This window comes from Podarcis gaigeae (genome assembly GCF_964106915.1).
Source record: "Podarcis gaigeae genome assembly, chromosome: 2".
Classification (NCBI taxonomy): domain Eukaryota; kingdom Metazoa; phylum Chordata; class Lepidosauria; order Squamata; family Lacertidae; genus Podarcis; species Podarcis gaigeae.
Window position 1 is genome coordinate 36,869,095 of NC_139679.1, and position 20,671 is coordinate 36,889,765.

General features: G+C 41.8%; 1 protein-coding gene across 19 annotated transcripts in view; it reads right to left on the reverse strand.

Annotated features, from left to right (window-relative positions):
* Positions 1–20,163, reverse strand: part of EXOC7 (exocyst complex component 7) — a 34,537-nt gene extending 14,374 nt beyond the window's left edge. For 2 of the 19 annotated variants that reach the window (XM_083725666.1, XM_083725664.1), the window contains exons 1-12: positions 19,922–20,161; positions 18,820–18,885; positions 18,282–18,466; positions 17,080–17,185; positions 16,148–16,370; positions 14,581–14,721; positions 13,457–13,624; positions 3,478–3,623; positions 3,218–3,370; positions 2,029–2,127; positions 1,078–1,140; positions 223–289 (exon numbers count right to left, since the gene is read on the reverse strand). In XM_083725666.1, coding sequence (XP_083581792.1) covers positions 223–289; positions 1,078–1,140; positions 2,029–2,127; positions 3,218–3,370; positions 3,478–3,623; positions 13,457–13,624; positions 14,581–14,721; positions 16,148–16,370; positions 17,080–17,185; positions 18,282–18,466; positions 18,820–18,885; positions 19,922–19,981 — 1,477 coding nt within the window. In that variant the 5' untranslated portion in view covers positions 19,982–20,161. Of the gene's footprint in view, positions 1–222; positions 290–1,077; positions 1,141–2,028; positions 2,128–3,217; positions 3,371–3,477; positions 3,624–5,214; positions 5,284–5,976; positions 6,070–12,133; positions 12,146–13,456; positions 13,625–14,580; positions 14,722–16,147; positions 16,371–17,079; positions 17,186–18,281; positions 18,467–18,819; positions 18,886–19,921 lie in introns of all 19 variants that reach the window. The other 17 variants (XM_083725661.1, XM_083725673.1, XM_083725672.1 and 14 more) reach the window with 17 other exon arrangements.
* Between the last annotated feature and the right edge of the window lie 508 nt (positions 20,164–20,671).

A 20,671-nucleotide genomic window follows, 5' to 3' on the forward strand; every position in this document is an offset into this window, starting at 1 on the left:
TGTGAAAAACCAGAGGCATCTCTCTTAGAATCTCTTATAACTTCTTAGATGGCTGTGGGTTGTTTTTGGTTTTTTGCTGTGCCAGATAAAGCTGGACAGGTGATGAGGTGAGGCATAAACTGTACCCTTGTTAAGGAGGTTTTACTGCAAGGCAAGCAAAGGAAATGACTTTATTAGTGCAAGGAAGTTGTTTCTTGTATCCAGGGAGCTGTGTGTGAGTACCTTGGGATGCTAGCATGGCACCTGCAGTTTCCTGAAAATCCAGCAACTGCTGCAGGAAGAGAATGGCCTGTAAAAAGAAGGAATATGTGTTTTTTTTAAAAAAAATCAATTTGTTATTCTCCACTTTGTGAAGAAAAAGAAACAGGAGGGCATTCTTATGAAAACTATAATTATCTATAATTATACCTACATTTATCCTGGAAGAATGCATAATCTATGGTAATAAATTTCAAAGATCATGGAGGTTGCAAGCAAAGGGAGAGAGAGGTCATTGCTTGAAGATGAGACCTGGTGGTAATAGATGAGATTTGTGGCTGACACTGGCCACTCATAGGATGCATCAGCCAGCCCAGAGATCTCAAGGACATTTTATTTTTGAAGCTGGAATCTGGAGTCTGAAGCACAGCAAGCAGAAGGCACTCCTCTGATGAGCTGGCAAGGGCAGAGTGTAAGGCATCTACTATTTATACCAGGTCACCCAATTGCGAGGCTCCAAATTGCCTGCCAGACTGTAATGCACACCCTTTCTGTGCCTGAAAAGTGCTTCAAGGTTTGAGCACACATTATCTCAGGAAGATCATGACAAAGAAGTCAGTGGGCAGGGGCTCCGGACTTTTGTAGATGTCAGGGGAAGGTCTGAAGGATGCTACTGCAGCTATGGGCATCACACAGATGAGCTCGGCCTAATATCAATCAATTTCCTTTAACCCCAGACACTGTCAGTTATGGAAGCCCAGGTTTAAAACATGCCATTTCTCCTGGTTCAACAAGAATATTACCCTTATGCAACAAAGAAAAACAGAAAACAAGGATGAAGTCATGGAGTCAAGGGACATTCTGAATTGCTTCACATACATTGCTGGTGAGTTCATGAACTGTCCCATCTTTTGGCATGTTGTACTCCTTGTCTGGATTGTTCTAGGGAGGAAAAAAACCCAAAGAATATTTGATAAGATGGATAAAAATGTGCACTCCATAGAACTACCCGGTTCTTGTTATTATGCAGTTATATTTCCTGAACCACCTAACTACTTCTACAGCCCTACAGGTCAAGGGCACCATCTACTGGTCACTGTAAAAAAGATGTGTGGACAAAAATAGATTTTAAGCAGACGCCACTGTCATTCTATTTGATCCCTCCATAACCACTTCTCTCTCCCTCTCTCTGCTAAAAGATCTGTGAACATTTACAAAACTTTATGTGGACTCCCCTCATTTGATTGTCAATGCTGCCTGTTAAAGAGACTATATCAAAATCAAGTTAGTTATAAATGCACATTTTAAATTCCAGGAAGGGAAGTTGCTTTCCCCCCTCTCCTCCCATTATAACTTCAAAGATTTTAAGGTAAAGGTAAAGGTACCCCTGCCCGTACGGGCCAGTCTTGCCAGACTCTAGGGTTGTGCGCTCATCTCACTCTATAGGCCGGGAGCCAGCGCTGTCCGCAGACACTTCCGGGTCACGTGGCCAGCGTGACAAGCTGCATCTGGCGAGCCAGCGCAGCACACGGAACGCCGTTTACCTTCCCGCTGGTAAGCGGTCCCTATTTATCTACTTGCACCCGAAGGTGCTTTCGAACTGCTAGGTTGGCAGGCGCTGGGACCGAACGACGGGAGCGCACCCTGCCGCGGGGATTCGAACCGCCGACCATGCAATCGGCAAGTCCTAGGCGCTGAGGTTTTACCCACAGCGCCACCCGCGTCCAAGATTTTACAGTACACCTAAACATAATTAATGGAACATTTGCATGGATCTCCTGCACTACTGTCGATTACTAAATAGATAAACAGCAGAAAGGCAGCCATTACCTTGATGTTGTCTGCGAAATCTTCCAGAGCCTTGGCTCCTGTGGTTTCCATTGAGGTTATGAGGCTGGGCAGTTTGTTCTTAGTGCTGGCTGCAGTGCCCTGAAATATCCAGCACAGCACATGAGACAACTCCAAGTGTAAGTGTGTGTGTGTGTGTGTGTGTGTGGGCTACTATCATCTACTGAACACAGAGTGTATCACTCACAATTCTGCTGGTGCTAAGAAAACAATCACAAGCTTTGTTAGCAGCAGGTAAAACTCAAGCTTCCCTGCGGAACACACTGCCTTGTGTGCGTTCATCAGAACATAGGAATCTGCCTTCTACCAAGTCAGACTGTTGGCCAATCTAGTTCAGGATAGTCTGCACTGATTGGCATCCACTCGCCAGGGTTTCAGGCAGGAGTCTTTCCCTACCATACCTGTAGAGGCTAGGGATTGAACCTGCAAAGGAGATGCTCTACTGCAGAGTTATGGCTCTTCTGGCTCTTGAAAGAGGGAACAAGCCTGCTAGTCTTAAATGGACATTTGTGCTTCAGTCCCAGCTACTTCTCTTTCACTTGGTTTCTAGAAATCTTATTATTTTTATTTATAACCATTCTTCATCTAGCCAGACCCCAGAAGGGTTTACAACACACATTCCCATAAAACATGTAAAATACAATGAAATTTCTAAAAGCATTGTTAAAAGCAATACACGCAGCAGAAAACCTAATTCACAAAAGTCTAATATCTGTCTATGTGGCCCACACTTCTGACTATCTCTCAAATGCATGCATGAATAAAACTCCTTAAGCTGGCACCAGAACGTCACCAATGAGGGGGACAGTTGAGTTTCACAGTCAGGAGGAGCTACAGCAGATAGGGCCCTGTTTTGTGCCGTTACTGAATGTACCTCATTCATAGGTGGAACCACAACCTCTTCCCTCTGATCACACAGCATGGGCTACCATAAATTGGGAGATATGATCCTTTAAATATTTGGGTCCTGGGCTGCATACAGGCAGCTAGTGCAATTCTCAAAGGAGAAGAGACATCTGTGTTGTGAATTGGCCTTCACCCTACCAGTTCTCAACTGTTACAAAATCCTGTCTGGAGTCCTGATCCAGCTATGAATAACTGGATCCTGCACCCCAATTGTACATGACCTTGCTTTGCAATACTGTAGTGAGTTTTACTGATAGGCAGTTACCTGCAAAACCTGATCAAATTCTGGCTTCGTCTGCTTCAAGTGCCTTAGGATGGGGAAGATAGTCAGCACAGCTGAGTAATCATGACGTATGATGGCCTTTCGGGCTGCAGAGACAATGTTGTCCCCCTCTATCATCAGGTTGTCTAAAGACTCCTACAGCAAAACAAATCCTGGGTGAATTAGAGAAATGGGCTTTTTCCACAAAAGGAAATGGGCTTTTTTCCGCAAAAGGAAGAAACCATGTTAAGTTTCAAGGAGACCTGGATGAGGGAGTCAAATGTCTTCTTCTGGTGGTGTTCGGGGATGATTTCTGTCAGTAGCTGATACTCGCTTTGGGCCAGTTTGATGAAGGCGCTAACACAGTGGATGTAAGCATCAATCTCCATGTCCAACATGTCATCTCTCCCTGTAGGGATTGCACAAGCGTAGAAGATGTCAGTTTCCTGTGGCAACCTGATAATATATATATTTTCATTTGTAGTGAAGCAGTTTGTGTCTAGCACCACTGACTTCAAACTATACAAATAACCCAAATTTTGTTACATGCCAGCCCACAGGGTGCATCTAGGGGTGGGAGGTGAATATTTCATGTTCTTCTTGACAGGATACAATGTTTTAAGCAGCTAAGCGCAAGCCTTTAAGGGGAGCCCAAATGTGAATGATTCAACACATTCACTCACACCTTAAAAGCACCTTAAATTTGTACAACAGTCTCTAGTGTTGATTGACATGTGCCTTTGTAAAACAGAATTTCTCCTAAAGAATTCCATCCCAGAAAGGATCTATCCTATTTGCAACAGTATCATTGATACAAAAGGAAGGGCTTGCCTTGCCTTGATTTAGTAGCACATTCCATTCCTAAAACATTTATGCCCAACAAAGTACAGGAACATAAAAAAAATACGTTAGCTGATAAAACTAGGGTAATGCCTTTAAAAAACCCTAATGCCACAAGACATCAGTATACCTCCAACATGCTAGAATAATCTGTCTTTCAGCTGAGAGTGAGACAAAATTGCTTTTCAATGAATAAATAATGTCAATAAGTTCTTGATGCCAAAAATAGCAGAATAAGGCCCTCAGTGGGCCAGGAACATATTCCACGTCTCTCTTCTTGGAACAGTGCCTCTCCCCATGATGCTACTGGATTTCCTATTGGCTTCTTTCCCCCATTATTTCTACAAGTTCTACGCCCCAGAAGCCAATTCTTCTGTCTTGAATAATGGAATAGGTATCCAGTATATTACAAAACCCTTGTGCCATGATGTCTGCTATGATGTGGGGAGAAGCTGACACATCTATTTTGCCATTATACACACCTATCACCAGAGCATGTGAAGGTATTCTACAATTCTGAGGAAAGTTGCAATTCAGGTTTAAAAAGAAATGCTTGCAAATACTATTAAAATAGGGGTTTTGAAGACATTAGCCAATACGATGTTATTTTATTCCATTTCTTCTTATATCTTGCCACTGGCACTGTGACATCATATAATCTGCTTAGTTTTATGTCCACTGAAGAGATACACCCACCCACCTACCATTCAGTTGAAGATGGATGTTTGCAGAACTTGCACAGCAGAGATAATTATGCGTAAAAATACCAGGGACAAGTTCTACTGAACTGAAATCTTGAATAAATGGGAAAGAACAGCCTAGACAGTCATCTCTCATATGAGTGGCTTAGCACTATAAGATTAAACTGTATTCGGGGGTTGTGGAGAAGAGTGCTAAAGAAAAGAGGTCCCAGCTAGTATAGGAGCTTTGTGCTGCGGCCACTCTTTTGGACGGATCCATCCATGTCAACCCTTCTTGTGCCCATGTTGTCTTTCAGACTAGCAGAGATCAGCACAATCCGGTGCGGCTTGAAAAAGTCAGATACTCCGATTTGGGGTGGGAGAGGAAATTCACCCAGAACTGTCCTAAGAGAATACCTCAAGAAACACTAAAATTAAAAGTATAAAATTAGCCAGCTTAAGTTTTAATATGGTACTTACCAGCAGCTGGCCCATGCTTGTCACTCAGGGTGTCGGAAAGGTGTTTAACTCGTAAATCATGCTCATGACCTAGCGAGATGTCAGCGGGCATTAACAGAAGGAGTGGTTTATCCAGGCCATCACAGTGCTTGTCTCTTCAGGTTTTATTTGCTTGTCTCAGACATTTACAAGTGTTTTCCTGGCAACCTGGACTACGACCCCCTTTTCCAGTACCATAGCAGTAGTAGCAGTTTCAAACATGATCAAGAATATGGCATAATGCATGGTTCATAGTTAAAAGCAAGCGCCACCGTTATTCTGCCTTTGTTTCTAAATGTAGTCCCTAAAATTCATTTAGAGACAGCAAGGCATTTTACTTTGAATTAACGATTCCAATTTGATCAAGGTTGAAAGGGCTGCTACCTTTCCAGATGAAGTGAACAAGGATAGATCATGGAGAGAAAAGGTCACACCAAGCTACAACAGAACTTCTGTTAGCCAGTCAAACTGCATCACAGATTGGACCTCTCTAAATTTATGTGGCCTGCAACTCTTTAGAGCATTGCAAAGAGTTACCTGCTGCCCTATCTTTTTGTATTGGTCTCTTTGCTCTTTGTGCAGTTTTTGTGTCCCAAAGACACAAGAAGCCAGGATATTTATTGAGCAACCTCATTGTATAGGGCAGTGGGGCTAAAGACTAACAGAAGCCTTGAAGGCGGAAGAAAGGCCAATACCCAAGTTAGATGCCCCCCTTCAAGAGTGAAAAGTGAGAGAAGCGATTACCTTCCATAGGAATGAGGTTAGAGGCCCCCTTTTTCCCATCTAGACATTGCTGAGAATACTGTTTCAGAAGATTCTGAGCCTTACGGATCGTGCCTGTCACCAGAGCCACAAGAGAGGAGAGACAAAGAGACCTTGGAAATGAATGAGAGAGAAACAAAACACAAAGCAACCCTCCACCAGTGCCTTGCCAACCAAACCTAGCATGGCAGTGCTGGCCAACAGTGAGAATGCTCTGCATATACACAGACTCAGGAATGCCCAGTTATGTGCCCTTTAATACTGCCACCAATCCCCTTAGGGAGACTGAAGAACTACTGCAGTGTGCTCTAAGTGGCGCTTGCCTTGAAAATGGTCCAGAAGCTGCAGTTAGTGAAGAATGCAGCTGCTAGGTTGGCAAGTTGGGCAGCCTGATGGGACCGTCTGCTACCAGACCCAATTCAAGGTACTAGTACTAGTGGATAAAGCCCTAAATGGCTTCGCTTATTACAGATGCTGCATGAGCACCACAAGGGGAGGACCATTTCTTTGCAGTGTGAGTTCCACGCAGAGCCCTGTGCACTCTCATAGTCAGAGGTCCTGCTTGAGTTTCCCAACCAGCTAAGGTTAAGCAGGTGTATACAAGGGTCAGGGCCTAAACTGTGGAAGATAGCCTTGTCCCTTCTTTAATTTTAAATCACCATCCCATCTATATGTGGCTTTTCAGGGAAGCTTTTGTGGGAAAGCTGAGGATTCTTGCTCTGTTGAGGGTTAATCCTCATTTTCTGTTGTTTCTGTTAATTTGTAGTCTTGGATGACTTCTTTTGCTTTAATTGTTTTATCCTTTCTATCTGTTTTGCTTTTATTAATTTTTGTGATGGCTTTATTGTTTTTATTACCTTGTCAGCTGCTCTGAATCTTGAGAAACAGGACATTAAGAATTTTAAAACTAATAACGGATTGCTGCTGCTATTAAATATTATTTAATAATAATAATGTAAGCAGCAACTGCTTGCATCAGTTGGATTGCATCAGGTTAGAGCACCTCCCATGAGGTCTGTGAGCACAAGCATGGTCTGCCATTTTCCCACAAGGCTACCATTTACAAACAAGAAAGACCATGCCACACAAAAATATTGCGGTTTTGTTTTGTTTTCTGTTTTGTTTGCATCAACCACATTGCACTTAATGCCTGAAGTCAAACCAAATCAATTCACATAGTTTCCAATACTGCATGTGGGAGCAGAAGATTTCGGATATTTTTCTGCTATTATGAAATGAGGGAAGAATATCGAGGATAACTGGTAGGGAGATGCACAGAGAGGCACATGACTCTGTGCTAGAGACCACCATATACTGAATCCTGGAAATTCTTTCCCAATCCCCTACCAGTCTAGCAGAAGCAGCACAAATGTAAGTCACAAATGACAGCCAAGCACCCCAAGGCTTCATAGCAGGTACCACATTCCACAGGGAATGCCTGCCCCCAATGGCCACATAAGGCATACCCACGGCCTTGTGCACAGGAACAGCTGGCCACAAAAGTAGTTACAGACTGTGTGTTATTCTGAGCATTCTCACCATGGACAGAGAAAAAAGTAAAAGTAAAGAGAAAGCTAAGTCTTTACAGAACAGGGTAAGCATTCATGAGAGCTGTAGAAAATAGAAGGCAGAAGCTAACAGCACAGCTCAGATCTGCTCCAGCCCCCTTGCCTAGCTGCAAAATGAAAGGACAAAAAGTCAAGCTGTGCCCCTCCCCAGCCCCTAGGACTTTACTTCTGAATAAATGCAAATGAAATACATCACAAAAATTGAACGTTTTTGTAAAACAAAAAAACGAAGAAAGCATTAAACTGTAGCTGAAGCAGGATGCTGCAACTAAGAAACACTGAAAAAAGCACAAGAGAAAGCGTTAAAATGTCAGTCCACAAACAAACCTCAGTTTTACATGAGAATGTATTAGTGAACATGCAACAAAACATACCAACAGAATCAAGTGCGCAGATAGGCATAACCCCCGCCCTCCCTGGTACATATACACCCAGAGTGCAAGCAATGCTTTCGACATCAGACAAACAACACTCTAGACACAGACGCAGAAGAAACAAATCTGGAAAGGTATAAAGTGGTTTATAACCTTTCCAATGATGGTAAAAATGAACAAACTATGTAATATATCACTAAGAATACCTTTCACTTTTGCTTACAATGCACACACAAACAAGCCAACCCCAGCACCCATAATCTAATGGAGATGTAATACTGGCCTCGGTCCAGTATACCTGAAGGAGTGTCTCCACCCCCATCATTCTGCCCAGACGCTGAGGTCCAGCGCCGAGGGCCTTCTGGCGGTTCCCTCATTGCGAGAAGCAAAGCTACAGGGAACCAGGCACAGGGCCTTCTCGGTAGTGGCGCCCGCCCTGTGGAAGGCCCTTCCAGCAGATGTCAAAGCGATAAACAACTACCTGACATTCAGAAGACATCTTAAGGCAGCCCTGTTCAGGGAAGTTTTTAACGTGTGATATTTTACTGTATTTTTGGTTTCTATGGAAGCCGCCCAGAGTGGCTGGGGAGGCCCAGCCAGATGGGCGGGGTATAAATAAATAATAATAATAATAATAATTATTATTATTAGCCCTATTGCTGATTAAAAATACTGCAAATACTGTGTACCCCACCTAGAGCAGATATCATGATACAATTGCACTTTATGTGCTGTAACAAAATAATGGTGAAAGAAGTACCCTTGCCACTGCTGCGAGCCTTTATGTTTCTATTTATGCTAAGCACACCTTGTATCAATGGAATGCACTTTTCTGAAACAAGAGAATATTTGACTTAACAATTTGCCTAAAACTTTGTGGGCATACAAATGCAGTATACATCAAAGAAGGTAAGTTTAGCTTTGAATGTGTGGAATTGTATTCAGGGAAAGAACTAAGGCAGCAGAAATCTCTCCTCAAAAGTTGTCATTGTGACAATATTATTATAGCTGCATTATTTATCAAATGCCATCATATGGTAGGATAATGACAGCACGGCAGAAGATACAGTAAGCTGTTCTCCACCTGCCAGATATTTAAAACTGGTTAACAGCAAGAACATTAATACTGCAGAATCTGCGCTGAGGTTTATTGACTAAACCTATAGAGTATATTTTAAAACATTTTAGAAAACCACAAATGGCTTGCAGTCATCACAGGCACTCTATATTAGCCAACTTACAACAATGCTGTAAACACTGAACTTCATTTACAAGGGACAGTTCCAATTAAGATAATGCTTTTGCAATAAATCATGAGACCAATCATTGCATTAAGAAAGCCAGATCAAGTTACCGTATTTTTCGCTCTATAAGATGCACCAGACCACAAGATGCACCTAGTTTTTGGAGGAGGAAAACAAGAAAAAAAATATTCTGAATCTCAGAAGCCAGAACAGCAAGAGGGATCGCTGCGCAGTGAAAGCAGTGATTCCTCTTGCTGTTCTGGCTTCTGTGATAGCTGCGCAGCCTGCATTCGCTCCATAAGACGCAGACACATTTCCCCTTACTTTTTAGGAGGGAAAAAGTGAGTCTTATAGAGCAAAAAATACGGTATCTTCCAAGTGCTTGCAAAGAACAACAAATTTTAAATTTTGCTCAAATTCTGTATTATTAAAGTGGAGCAGTACAAGATCATAAACGGGTGTGCACATGCCTAATTTTTACATGCCTTGTGTCTGAAAGCAATGCTAGCAGTCAGCAAGTATTGCTAAATGAGGCACAGGCCACCCGGGGCTCCTGTGGGAGGAAAAGTGGGGTGTAAATTTAATAAATATTGAACTTTAAAAATCCCTTTTCCCTGCAAAAGTATGAAGCCATTCTTAAGCTTTTTGAACTGTGCAATTGACCCATGCTTCCTGAATTCCTAGAATTAGGTTACCCATGCTACATTTTTTGAGCCTTACCACTGATTATGCAAAACATCACTAGGCTCTGAAGAGCTGGTGCATAATTGAAATTAGCACTCTTATTTTTGTTGAGAATGTAAATATGACTCTAGCTACTATGTATTCAGCAAGCATCAGTATGAGCTATTCCCTATGCAAAACTACAAGGTTAAGTCTTCCATACTCTCTACAGATAAGGGACCTTGGCTCACTGTCTTCCTCTGATTTGCATAAGAACAATTAGCCATATTTACCTCCAGACACACCAAGTGCTTCTGGGTATTAAATCAGTGCTACTGGAGAACAGAGTACTTAGCATCCTAATTAGGCCTTGATGGATTCTATTGGAAACCAACTGCTTTTGTTCTAGGTTTCTTTCTCCCGATTAGGCACTTTTGAACCAAGTGGGACAGCATGGCGGTTACTAATGAAGGCATCACATTCAAGGTAGAGGCAGTGATCAAGCCGAGAGAGGAGAAACAGGCTGTTACTTCTAAGCTTACACAGCTGTCCTCAAAACATTATCTCCTTGCAAGCATTCGGGAAGTCAGTAACCCAGTGGTTCTTGTATTGGGGGGTGGGGGTGGACTTGGAGACATCTAGGTTACTTGTAGCATAGTGGTGAGGGAACTTTAGGTCCTTTCCCCATGAAGAGACATATTTTCAACATAAATAATTCTGTTAGTGCAATGGCTTCAAAGACTTTTATTAAAAGTCACCCCACAGCAGAAAGCCGCCCCCCACTTTGCTCAGGACCAAACTATCAGCTTTGTTCCTATTATGAAGCAAAAATGTGTCTAAACATCATGATGGCATCTCTCCTAAGTCGATAAATTAGTGATCCATTTACTGAGCATGCCCCCTTGTAATTTCTTTGCATTAAAAACTATCCTTGGATGCTGCAAGATTTTGTCTGGAATGATGTAGAGATATTGGAGCGGGCGGGGGGGAGCAACAGCGTAAAAGGGTCGACATCCATATATTGAGAAGACAAGCTCTTCTCAAGTTCAGTTACACTTTGGTGGGGCTCTATCATTTACATCCATGAATATAACACTTTTGTAGCACATATTCTCCCAGCTCATGATACCTGCTCCATGAGACTTTTCTTTTTTTTCAGGAGGGAGGGGCAAGGTTTTAACTCATTCAATGTGTGGGATTAAAATAGGCATGTAGTACAGAGATACCCTTCCATTAGAGCCATGGAACACTAACTAGAAGCTAAACATTGGCTGGGGGTGGTGGAGTGAACATGATTTTTTCAAGCAGCAGCACAGAAAATGGAACAGTTGCTTCTTTGCCCATCATTCAAGACAGATAAGAGACAAAATAAGGGATGATTACATTCCGACAAAAGAAACCAAGAGCGACAATTTTGACAGAGACATTAGAATGTCACGTGAAGAGCTGCCCTTGAAAGCTGAATAGTTTTGGGAAATAAAACTGAATGATTCAGTATCTGCCAAATAATTATATAGCACAATTATCTGTCATTATGTTTTAAGATTTGCTTCTCTGCAGGTCTACTTCAAACACACACTGTTAGTTGGGATTGATCATTTTCCAGGTTTCTAGTTGATCACCAATTGAGAAAGCTAGCAGACCGAGCACATCCAGCATGTCAGAAATACGTGTTTCATTCAGTTTGGCATTCTAGGTGCTGTAGGCAAATGGGTAGCACACATGACAAAATTATTTAAGGATGTTAATTAGTCTCATGTGGTCCACTGAATTGTCCCTACACTTCACACAACTGTAGCAACCCACTGGTTTGGAAATATCAGAGGCAGTCGGACAAGGATGACTTCACTGCATCTACTGCCTTACACACCAGATAAAGTGGTATGTCTCAGACAAAACAGCAGTTTTAGTCTCAGGGTTGGAAAAACAAAAACATCATTGGCGGTAAGTGATATATTGCTCTCAGTAAATTAACATTTGCTTCCATCTTACTGAGAGGTAAAATGCCTGATAGTCTAGTCAATGTATATGTACACATGGACAGTGGACCTGGCTTTAATTTAAAAATCTGACCCCAAACCTCCTCAGCTTCTCTCTTAGTACAGTCAGCTTTCAGGAAGAACTCCAGGGCATCGTAACTATGCCCCTCCATAGGCAAATATCCCCTTGAAAAAACCCAAGCACAGACTTTGCTAGCACTAGAAATAGGTCTGCAATGGCATCTTAGCACATAGATGTTTAGTTAAGGTCTGTCAAGCTGCAGAAGAGACACACAGAACACACACTTTACCTGGGATGAGGACTGTCATTCACATAAGGATTATAAAAACAAAAACAAAGACATAGAACAATTATAACATGCTATTGTAATGCCTCATAACTCAATCTCTGACTGTTCTACAAATCTCCTACTTGTCTATTATTTCTATAGATTGGGAGAACATTTATAATTCTTAGTTTCATCCAGTAATATTATTATCTTTTCCCCCCAGACACACTATGCAATGCTTTGAATTGATCTGGATAAACAGAAGATGAAGCTGGTATAAAATACCTACCTCCTTAAACATTATTTTCTCTTTCAGATAGTTAACATTTTTAATCAATAAAACAGCTACACTCTACACTTGTATGGAAAGCATGGGTGTAGTCAGGATTTTTGTTAGGGGGGCAGGACTTTGTTGGGGAGAACCAACGTGACTGGTCAGTTAATTAAGTATTTCTATTGTTTTATTTGATCTAGGTGGGCAGCTGCCCCCCTTGCCACTCCACCTTGGCTATGCCCATGATGTAAAGGCCAACAGCCTAGAGCGGTCAAATAGCAAGTAGCAAGATACTTACAGCAACTGCTATAATTAAGGAACCCTTAAAATTAAGCCCTTTGCTCCACACAGTACTTGCTGTGGCTGAAAGTTCAGCAAAGGGAATTTTATTTTGCAATTTTATTGAGGTTCCACATCACCAACAGTGGGCAGTGGGAAGTTCCATGAAGGAAATCACTCTAGCACCTACACTTGAGAAATATGTGCATGAACGTTTGGCAAAAAAAGCAATTTTCTTTAGCCAGCACGGTCTGTGACAATGGAGGAATTATAACAGACTCTAGCTTTTTCATACTAATGACAACAGCAGAGCCCATCTGCCCCCAATGAGACCTGGGCACTCTTGCTGAGACTGATGGTTCAAGGAACACAGTACAAAAACCTTCTGTCTAGATTCACAGATCTTCCGTCTAGATTCATAGAGTGTGTTAAAATGCTTGCTGTATCTGCAAGCATGTCTACTGGGGCCAGTGAAATATGATGGGTAGTCTTGGAAGTGGTCCAGGGAAGGATGGGTGCTCCATACATCACTTTCCTTATAACCATTTCATTAAAAAAAGAAAGAAAAGAACACAATGCAGCTTTTATTTAAGGAGCTCTTCACAGCAACCTGGAAATTTATGTAGGCATCCAACCAAAATGAAAACATCTAGAAAATACCCAATGAAAAACAAACATCACAAGACAAAGAGAACTCCATCAGATGAACAGACTGATTAAAAAGCAAGACTATTAAGACTGGAGCTTCCAGAACAAATCTAAGGAACTGGCATGTAACACTTCGGACTAACCTGGTCTTTTGATGGGCTTTTTAGTTGGTGTGTCCTTCCTCTTGTTCTGAATGGCAGGGGAATATGGAACCCCCGAGGAAGAGCTATTTTTCCGGAAATGCTCCTTCAGTCCTTTGATAGAACGATCCAACTGGCTGGAACGGATCTGATAGTAAACATTCATGAAGTCTAGGAAGAAATATACATGCACTTAGTAGTGTACATCAGCAGTTAGTTTTTTTTGTTCCAAACGACATTTGATATTATCAAAGCTATCGTGATGGGAGGGAATCAAAAATAATTTCGTTTAAAATTTGATAGCATTTCTTGCTTAATGGAAAAACGAACCCCAATCTTCAAACAATATAATCCATAAATTTGAATTATAAATTTTATATTCTGTGTTCAGATAAAACTTGCTTATTTAGTATGAATTGAAATAAACTTGATTTTAAAAGAAACCTCATCAGTACATCAAAATGCATGTCTGGTGCATCTTAAGGTTTATTCATATGAATGTGTGGCTTAGCCAGTAGATACTAAGTTAGTAAAAAATCCTGCTGAAAAAAGAAAAACAAAGCAAACTTGTTTGAAAATTGCATTAGTTGTTGATAGAAATATTTTAACACCAATATGTTAAAAAAACAACAACAACATATTACTACTACAGTAAAATCAGACCACTTCTACTAGTTGAAAGGTAAAGGTAAAGGGACCCCTGACCGTTAGGTCCAGTCTCGGGCGACTCTGGGGTTGTGGCGCTCATCTCGCTTTACTGGCTGAGGAAGCCGGCGTACAGCTTCCGGGTCATGTGGCCAGCATGACTAAGCCGCTTCTGGAGAACCAGAGCAGTGCATGGAAACACCGTTTACCTTCCCGCTCCGGAGCGGTACCTATTTATCTACTTGCACTTTGACATGCTTTCGAACTGCTAGGTGGGCAGGAGCAGGGACCGAGCAACTGGAGCTCACCCTGTCGCAGGGATTCGAACTGCCAATCTTCTGATTGGCAAGCCCTAGGCTCAGTGGTTTAGACCATAGTTACTTTGTAAAAAAGCTATAGAATTCTTTTCAGTGCACATGAAAGTAGTTTTGTATTCTACATCACTCCCAGATGCTTTCTAAATCTAAGCTTCCTACACTTACTACGGTTGTGTTCTAATTCTCGCCCTACAGTGCTCTCCCTAGAGGCTATGCTGGTGTAAGACCCCGTTCTGTGCTCCCTCTTTAGGCTTCCTCTCTGGGCTCCTGCAGACAGATGCTCCTCCTCAAACAGCCAGTTAAATCCTGCACCACAAGAAAAACCATGTCATACAACTGGTGCCCACAGGGTTTGTTCAGGCTACAAGAGAGCTTCATAGATTAGGGTTGTAGTAACTAATAGTCAGTGTATACGCATAGTACTATAATAATACATTACTGTAATAATCACAAAGAGCAATTAGAGTTTCACAGTAGGAATTTCAGAATAGTAGCTGACAGTTAATTTTTATAGAAGCAGGAACACCTTAGAAGTAAACTGACCTTTCTGAATTTGTGTAGGCAATAGACTACTACCCTTTCTCATTCTTTCATTCTCAATATAATGATGATCATGATGATGATGATGATGATAATGTTAATGTTAATAGTAATATATCAAACAGGGTCATTATAAGGATTACAACAAGATTGTGTAGAATAGATGAAGCATAATGAACTCCAGAACACTTTTTAATGCTTAGCATTGTTTTTAAAAGCTGGCACACAAAATGTTCCGCCTGGAGTGTTATGCAGGGCAGAGGATACGTTTTCATTTTCTATTCCATATTAGCCTGCATCTACTGGCAATATCATCACAAAAATAACCATCCTCTGCTCAGAAGACATACAAAAAACAGACACCCAGGGGATTTTGAAGGTTGTGGACTAGTGAAGTGAAAAAAATAATCAATGAGCCTATTTCAGGCTCAGTGCACAAGTGCACACAGTAGAATTATAACTACAGATGAAAAACAACAGATGAGACCCAGGGCAGGAGTGTCCAGCTGTGCATCTTTGCCTACTACACACAAACTTTTTAAAAAATGCACCTTTGCTGCATAAGCCATAATTGATCTTAGTATTAGGTTGACAAGTTTTATAATACATGCAAATTTAGTCACTTTAAAATAAGGGCTTTGAAGATTTGTGCCACACAGTGGTATTGATTTGCATGTCCTGGTAAGCCAAGGTTCATGGTTTACTTCCACTTCGCTCATGAGTAGGAGCCATGATCCTTGGGCTTTGCATTATGCCTGAACTGGGGCTCAAACAAACCACACCATACATTTAAAGAACATTTATACCACTCTGACAGTCGTGGTTTCCCCCACAGAATCCTGGGAGTTGCATGGATTATGCAAAGCTAACAGGATCAGTTGGGGAAACAAATATTAGAATATGTTCATGTATCATAAATGAGGTGACAACAACTAATTCAAATATTATAGAAGAATGTAACCTCAACTACTGCTGATGTCTTAAAATGCACGAAATGCAGTAAGGCTGTCCAAACTATTCAGATCAATTTCATACAATAAACTCAAGAAGAGAAGAAAATTAATTCAGCATAAAAACAGCAAGACCAAACTTTAACCCACACTGAAAGCTTAGCAAGATAAGGAGGTCTTAGCTGACTGCCTGAAGCTTAAAAGGAAGAAAAAGAAAGACAACTAATCACTTCACGACTTACCTTGGTTCCTCCCATACTCCACCAGCCAACCAGAAATACGGACAATGTCCTGCAGAACACTCTCAGGGAGGTGTTCTAATGTCACATCTTCCTGCAATTCCATTTCATCATCCAAAGTGATGAGATCCAGGATAAGGATTGGTGGAACTGGTTTAGAGTGTCGTGCCATAAGGCTACGAAATTCAGACTCCAAAGACTCCTTCCCTTTCTCGAACAACAATTTCTGGTTGGAATAACATATATGAAAAAGATTAGCTGTAAGAACTATTGGTTTTAAGGTGGTAAAACAGCACTGTTCGGCTTCTGCACAGTGCATTTGCACCCAAATATGTCTGTTTTCCTTTCAGAAGACACACCTGCAGGACTACCAGATAGCTCTTTCACCTCCTAAGCTAGAGATTTGGCATAAGAACTTTTTCAAAAAAAGTTTGCTGGATCAGGCCAATGGCCAATGGCCCATCTTAGCCCAGTATCCTGTTCTCACAATGGCCACAATGCCTGAATTCCCCACTTCTGATTCCCAGCGGTACTATACAGTATTTCCCCCCACTTTAAAATCATCTGCTCAAAATCCATTTTTTACTATTTGGCATAAATCGCTCTGTAAAGGAGAAGGGAAATACCAAGTGAGCACCATTTTCTATTTTATAAGTTCCTGTATCAAAACATTTTGGTGCATGTTTTTTTTTTTAAAACACAGGGTTTAAACACAGACAATTTGGGGCTTCTGCAGAGGCTGCTTCTCTGAGAAAAGCTCAAAAACAAAATGTAGGTGTGCTCATATGTCATTCTGGATAACTATCTTCAGAGAGATTATGATGTGTTGATATTTGCTTCCAAACAGAGCAAAGCCTAAATGGAAAAAGCAAGGAGAGCTCTGAAGAGAGATGAATCTGTAGGTCAGTAGTCCCGTGTGCAACTGCTTTACATACCACTCTATTAAGCTCTGGGCTGTCAGGATTGTTGTCTTGGAAATACTCCACAGCCTTCTGAATTTTAGCCATGCAGGCCAAATACTCCTCCAATCTTCCTGTAGGGCTGCAATTAAAAATACATCTGGTTCAACAACAAAGCTACATGAAGAGGCAACTGCTTACCATAAAATCCCTATGAAGCTGGCTTACCATTTTCTCCCAGATGATGATAATAATAATAATAATTAATAATAATAATATCCTGTAATTTTTCTTCCCAACAGGAAAGTCTGCCATCACTGATGGAATTAAAGTATGTAAGTTACAAGGATAGCTGGCATACATTACAGCCCAAATAAACAACCTTTGGACCTATGATTTGTCATTAGGTGCCAGGTCACCAGCTTCAGTAGAACAGTTTTCTTTGAGACATTGGCCTAGACAAGTGGTAGGGATAATTTTAGGCAAAGGGTAAATAACTGCCTCTATCTGAAGTCCTCAATGGGGGAAAAACCAGGCTATCACTTCACTATGCTCCAACAAAATGACCTTATTTATATAGTTTAGCCCCCTTTATGCTCTGCTCTATGTGCTTTAAACCAACACTAAATAATATAAAACAATTCATCTGATGTTTAATGCTCTACAGTGGAACGGACACCCTTGGAAGGTGGTGGACTCTCCCTCACTGGAGGTTTTTAAGCAGAGGTTGGATGGTTATCTGCCATGGATGCTTTAGCTGAGATTCCTGCAATGCAAGGGTTTGGGCTAGATGCCCCTTAGGGTCCCTTCCAACTCTATGGTTTTGTGATGAAATCTACAATAATAAATGCATGCATAAAACAGCAGAGTGCTTTAAAAATGATCACAATTTATATTGGACCAGAAAGGTGATATTTAACAGTTGTGCCTTGAATTTTCATCCCCTGAAACCTGAAAGGGGTGTGCTCTGATGTACCTCCTCAGAGATATTTTTCTAAAACCAATGGGACAACTGGGGAAAGCCTGCTCATAACCACTGTCAGGTTTATTTTCCTAATAAAAGGGGATCCCATGTTTCTTATAACTTAAAATGCCTATCTCCAGTTACCTTCTGTAATTCAACCACCATTCTTAAAATTAATTAGATTATTCATGGTGGTAAAAGACAGGTGAAGAGACTGACACTGAAAAAAGAACAGACCTCACAAAGATATTGAGGGTCCTGAAAATCAACTCACCCTTCCCTTATAATTTTCTCTGTGTCTTTTGCTACATGGTAATAACTTATAACGTGATCCAAACAGAACAATGTCTTCTCAACGTTCTCCTGCAGGCGCTGAAGATTCTCAGTCTGCTTATGTACAGGGATTATTGAATTCTCCAGCTTCATCAGACGGCTTTCAAAAGATGAGAGAATGGAAACCTAAAAAACAAAACCAGAGATATTTCATGTACACAGTGGGGTCCATTTCCTTCAGCAATAACCACCTGCATTGCTGTATTTTAGTTTGCAGTTCCATCAAGTGAAACACAACATAAGCTGAGATTTACACTGCAATCTTTATGCACACTTACCTGGGAGTTAAATTCCATTTAACTCAATGCAGCTTATTTCTCAGTTAACATGTATTAGGACTGCAATGTAAGGCACATTTACTTGGGAATAAGATCCATTGAATTCAGTAGGACTTACTTCCCAGTACATACACACATAGGATTGCCCTATAATATATTTATGCTCCACTTTAAAATAAAATGCATGTTATGCAAACTTACCATGTTTTTTGTGAGCTGGTCACTTTTTTCTAAACTATCTCTAATGAAAGATAATGTTTCTTCTTCCTGTCATTGCAAGAGAGGAGGAAAGACACAACCCATTACTCTGGCTCTTGAACTACTTTTCTAGATGCTTAGCAGACTTGGAAAATGGTAACAGGGTGCTGCTTTTATATGTTTTAATGTAAATTTTTCAAGATTTGGGTATGAATTTAAACAAAATTTTAAAAAGCAGCTTTAACCATTATACCTTTTCATGATATTTTAAAGTATTTCCAATTTGGCACAACGCTCTCTGAACCACAGAGCTTTAGAGAAACACTCTCTTGTCAAGGGTGCTGGGGAAGGCTGTACTCCTGAATCTTGGGAATACCTCTAAACATTTTGGAGCATGTTCGTGCAACACGAAAATGCTGGCTTGTCAACCTTCTTAGCCTTAACACCGTTTTCTGATTTTTACATCTTTGTAGTATTCTTGGACTTTAAATGTCTGCAATAATTTGGTGCTGCTGCGAACTCGGTTGCACTCGTTTTTGTCTGGTTTTCTGCTGCATCAGTTCCTTAGTGTTGCGATCCTGTCTTGCCTTTTATTATTGGAAGCCACCCAGTTATTGGGACAACGTGTAAAGGACAAGAAGAAACAAAACAGCCAGGCTTATTTGTGCCGCTAAGCACAGAAAACAATTAACAGGGGAGGATTTTCCCTTCATTTAGAGAACCAAGAAAATAGTTCTATTTCAGGGTGTCACACAGGCAGTTTACAGGGGAAGTACAGTAAACAAGTGGCAATCTTACCATGTAGTGGGCTTTCCCTCCCACCTCCCTACCCCCCACTTGGTTTCAGGGAATCACTCACAACCCAGTCCTGTATTTACTTGGAAGTAAGCCTCCCTGAGCTCAGTGGAACTGAGTCCCAGGGTAAGAGCAGGGGTTTGGGCCTGTGGTCTCTGAGGGAGGCAGTGAACCACGCAGGGGGAACCGAGGCTGGAGGGGGGAGACTTTAAACGGGGGGGGGGCAGAGCAGGGCCCGACGCCTCAGCCCAACGAGGGCGAGGCTGAGAGGACGATGCTGGGGGGGGATGCACAGTGAGGTGCCGCCCACCTGCTTCAGCTTCTCTTCTATTTCCCTCCTCCGGGCGGACGCCTCCTCCGTCGGAATCATCCTGACACCAAGGCGCTTCTCCCCCCTCAGCAACTCCGCAGGCAAAGGCCGCTTCAATAGCTATAGCTCTCTGTCAACACTACCCGCTTTCACTTCCGCCTCATTCCCCGCCCTCTCCCGGCATGGGACGGCCGCCATCTTGAGAGTGGCGGGCGATAGGCTGCCACCTGACAGGAACAGAACGGAGCCCCGCCCCGCGAGCGCGTACGGGTGGGGTGGGGGGGAACGCGCGGAACTTTTGAGAGATTAAATGAGTTCTGAGAGCTTGGTGCGGTAGTGCGCGTGCGCGGAAGGAGGCTGGGCTTGGAATCCTGAGAACCGAGGACGCTGTCAGGCTGCCTCCATGTTAAAAGAGGCAGCTGATGCCGCCCAGAGACGGCAGTCAGTGGCAATCTGTTTTTGCTCCAAACAAGTGGAGCTAGTTGTACCTAAGTCGCTTCACACCACAGAGAAAAGCAAGCTTGGTTTAGTTACCTGGTCATATTCGTTTAATTATTCAGCCGACTGCATTAGGTTAAGAATAGCCTTAACTGGGTAACTGGGTACCCTTTTCTCATATGCCTGCCTTATATACAGATTTGTCTATATTCTGCCTAGTTCTCAAATGGCTTTGGTTAAATGTAAAAAAATAATAATAATTCTGACCCAAATTGCAAAGCTCTTTGCAAACTTCAAAGTGTTCCAGCCACA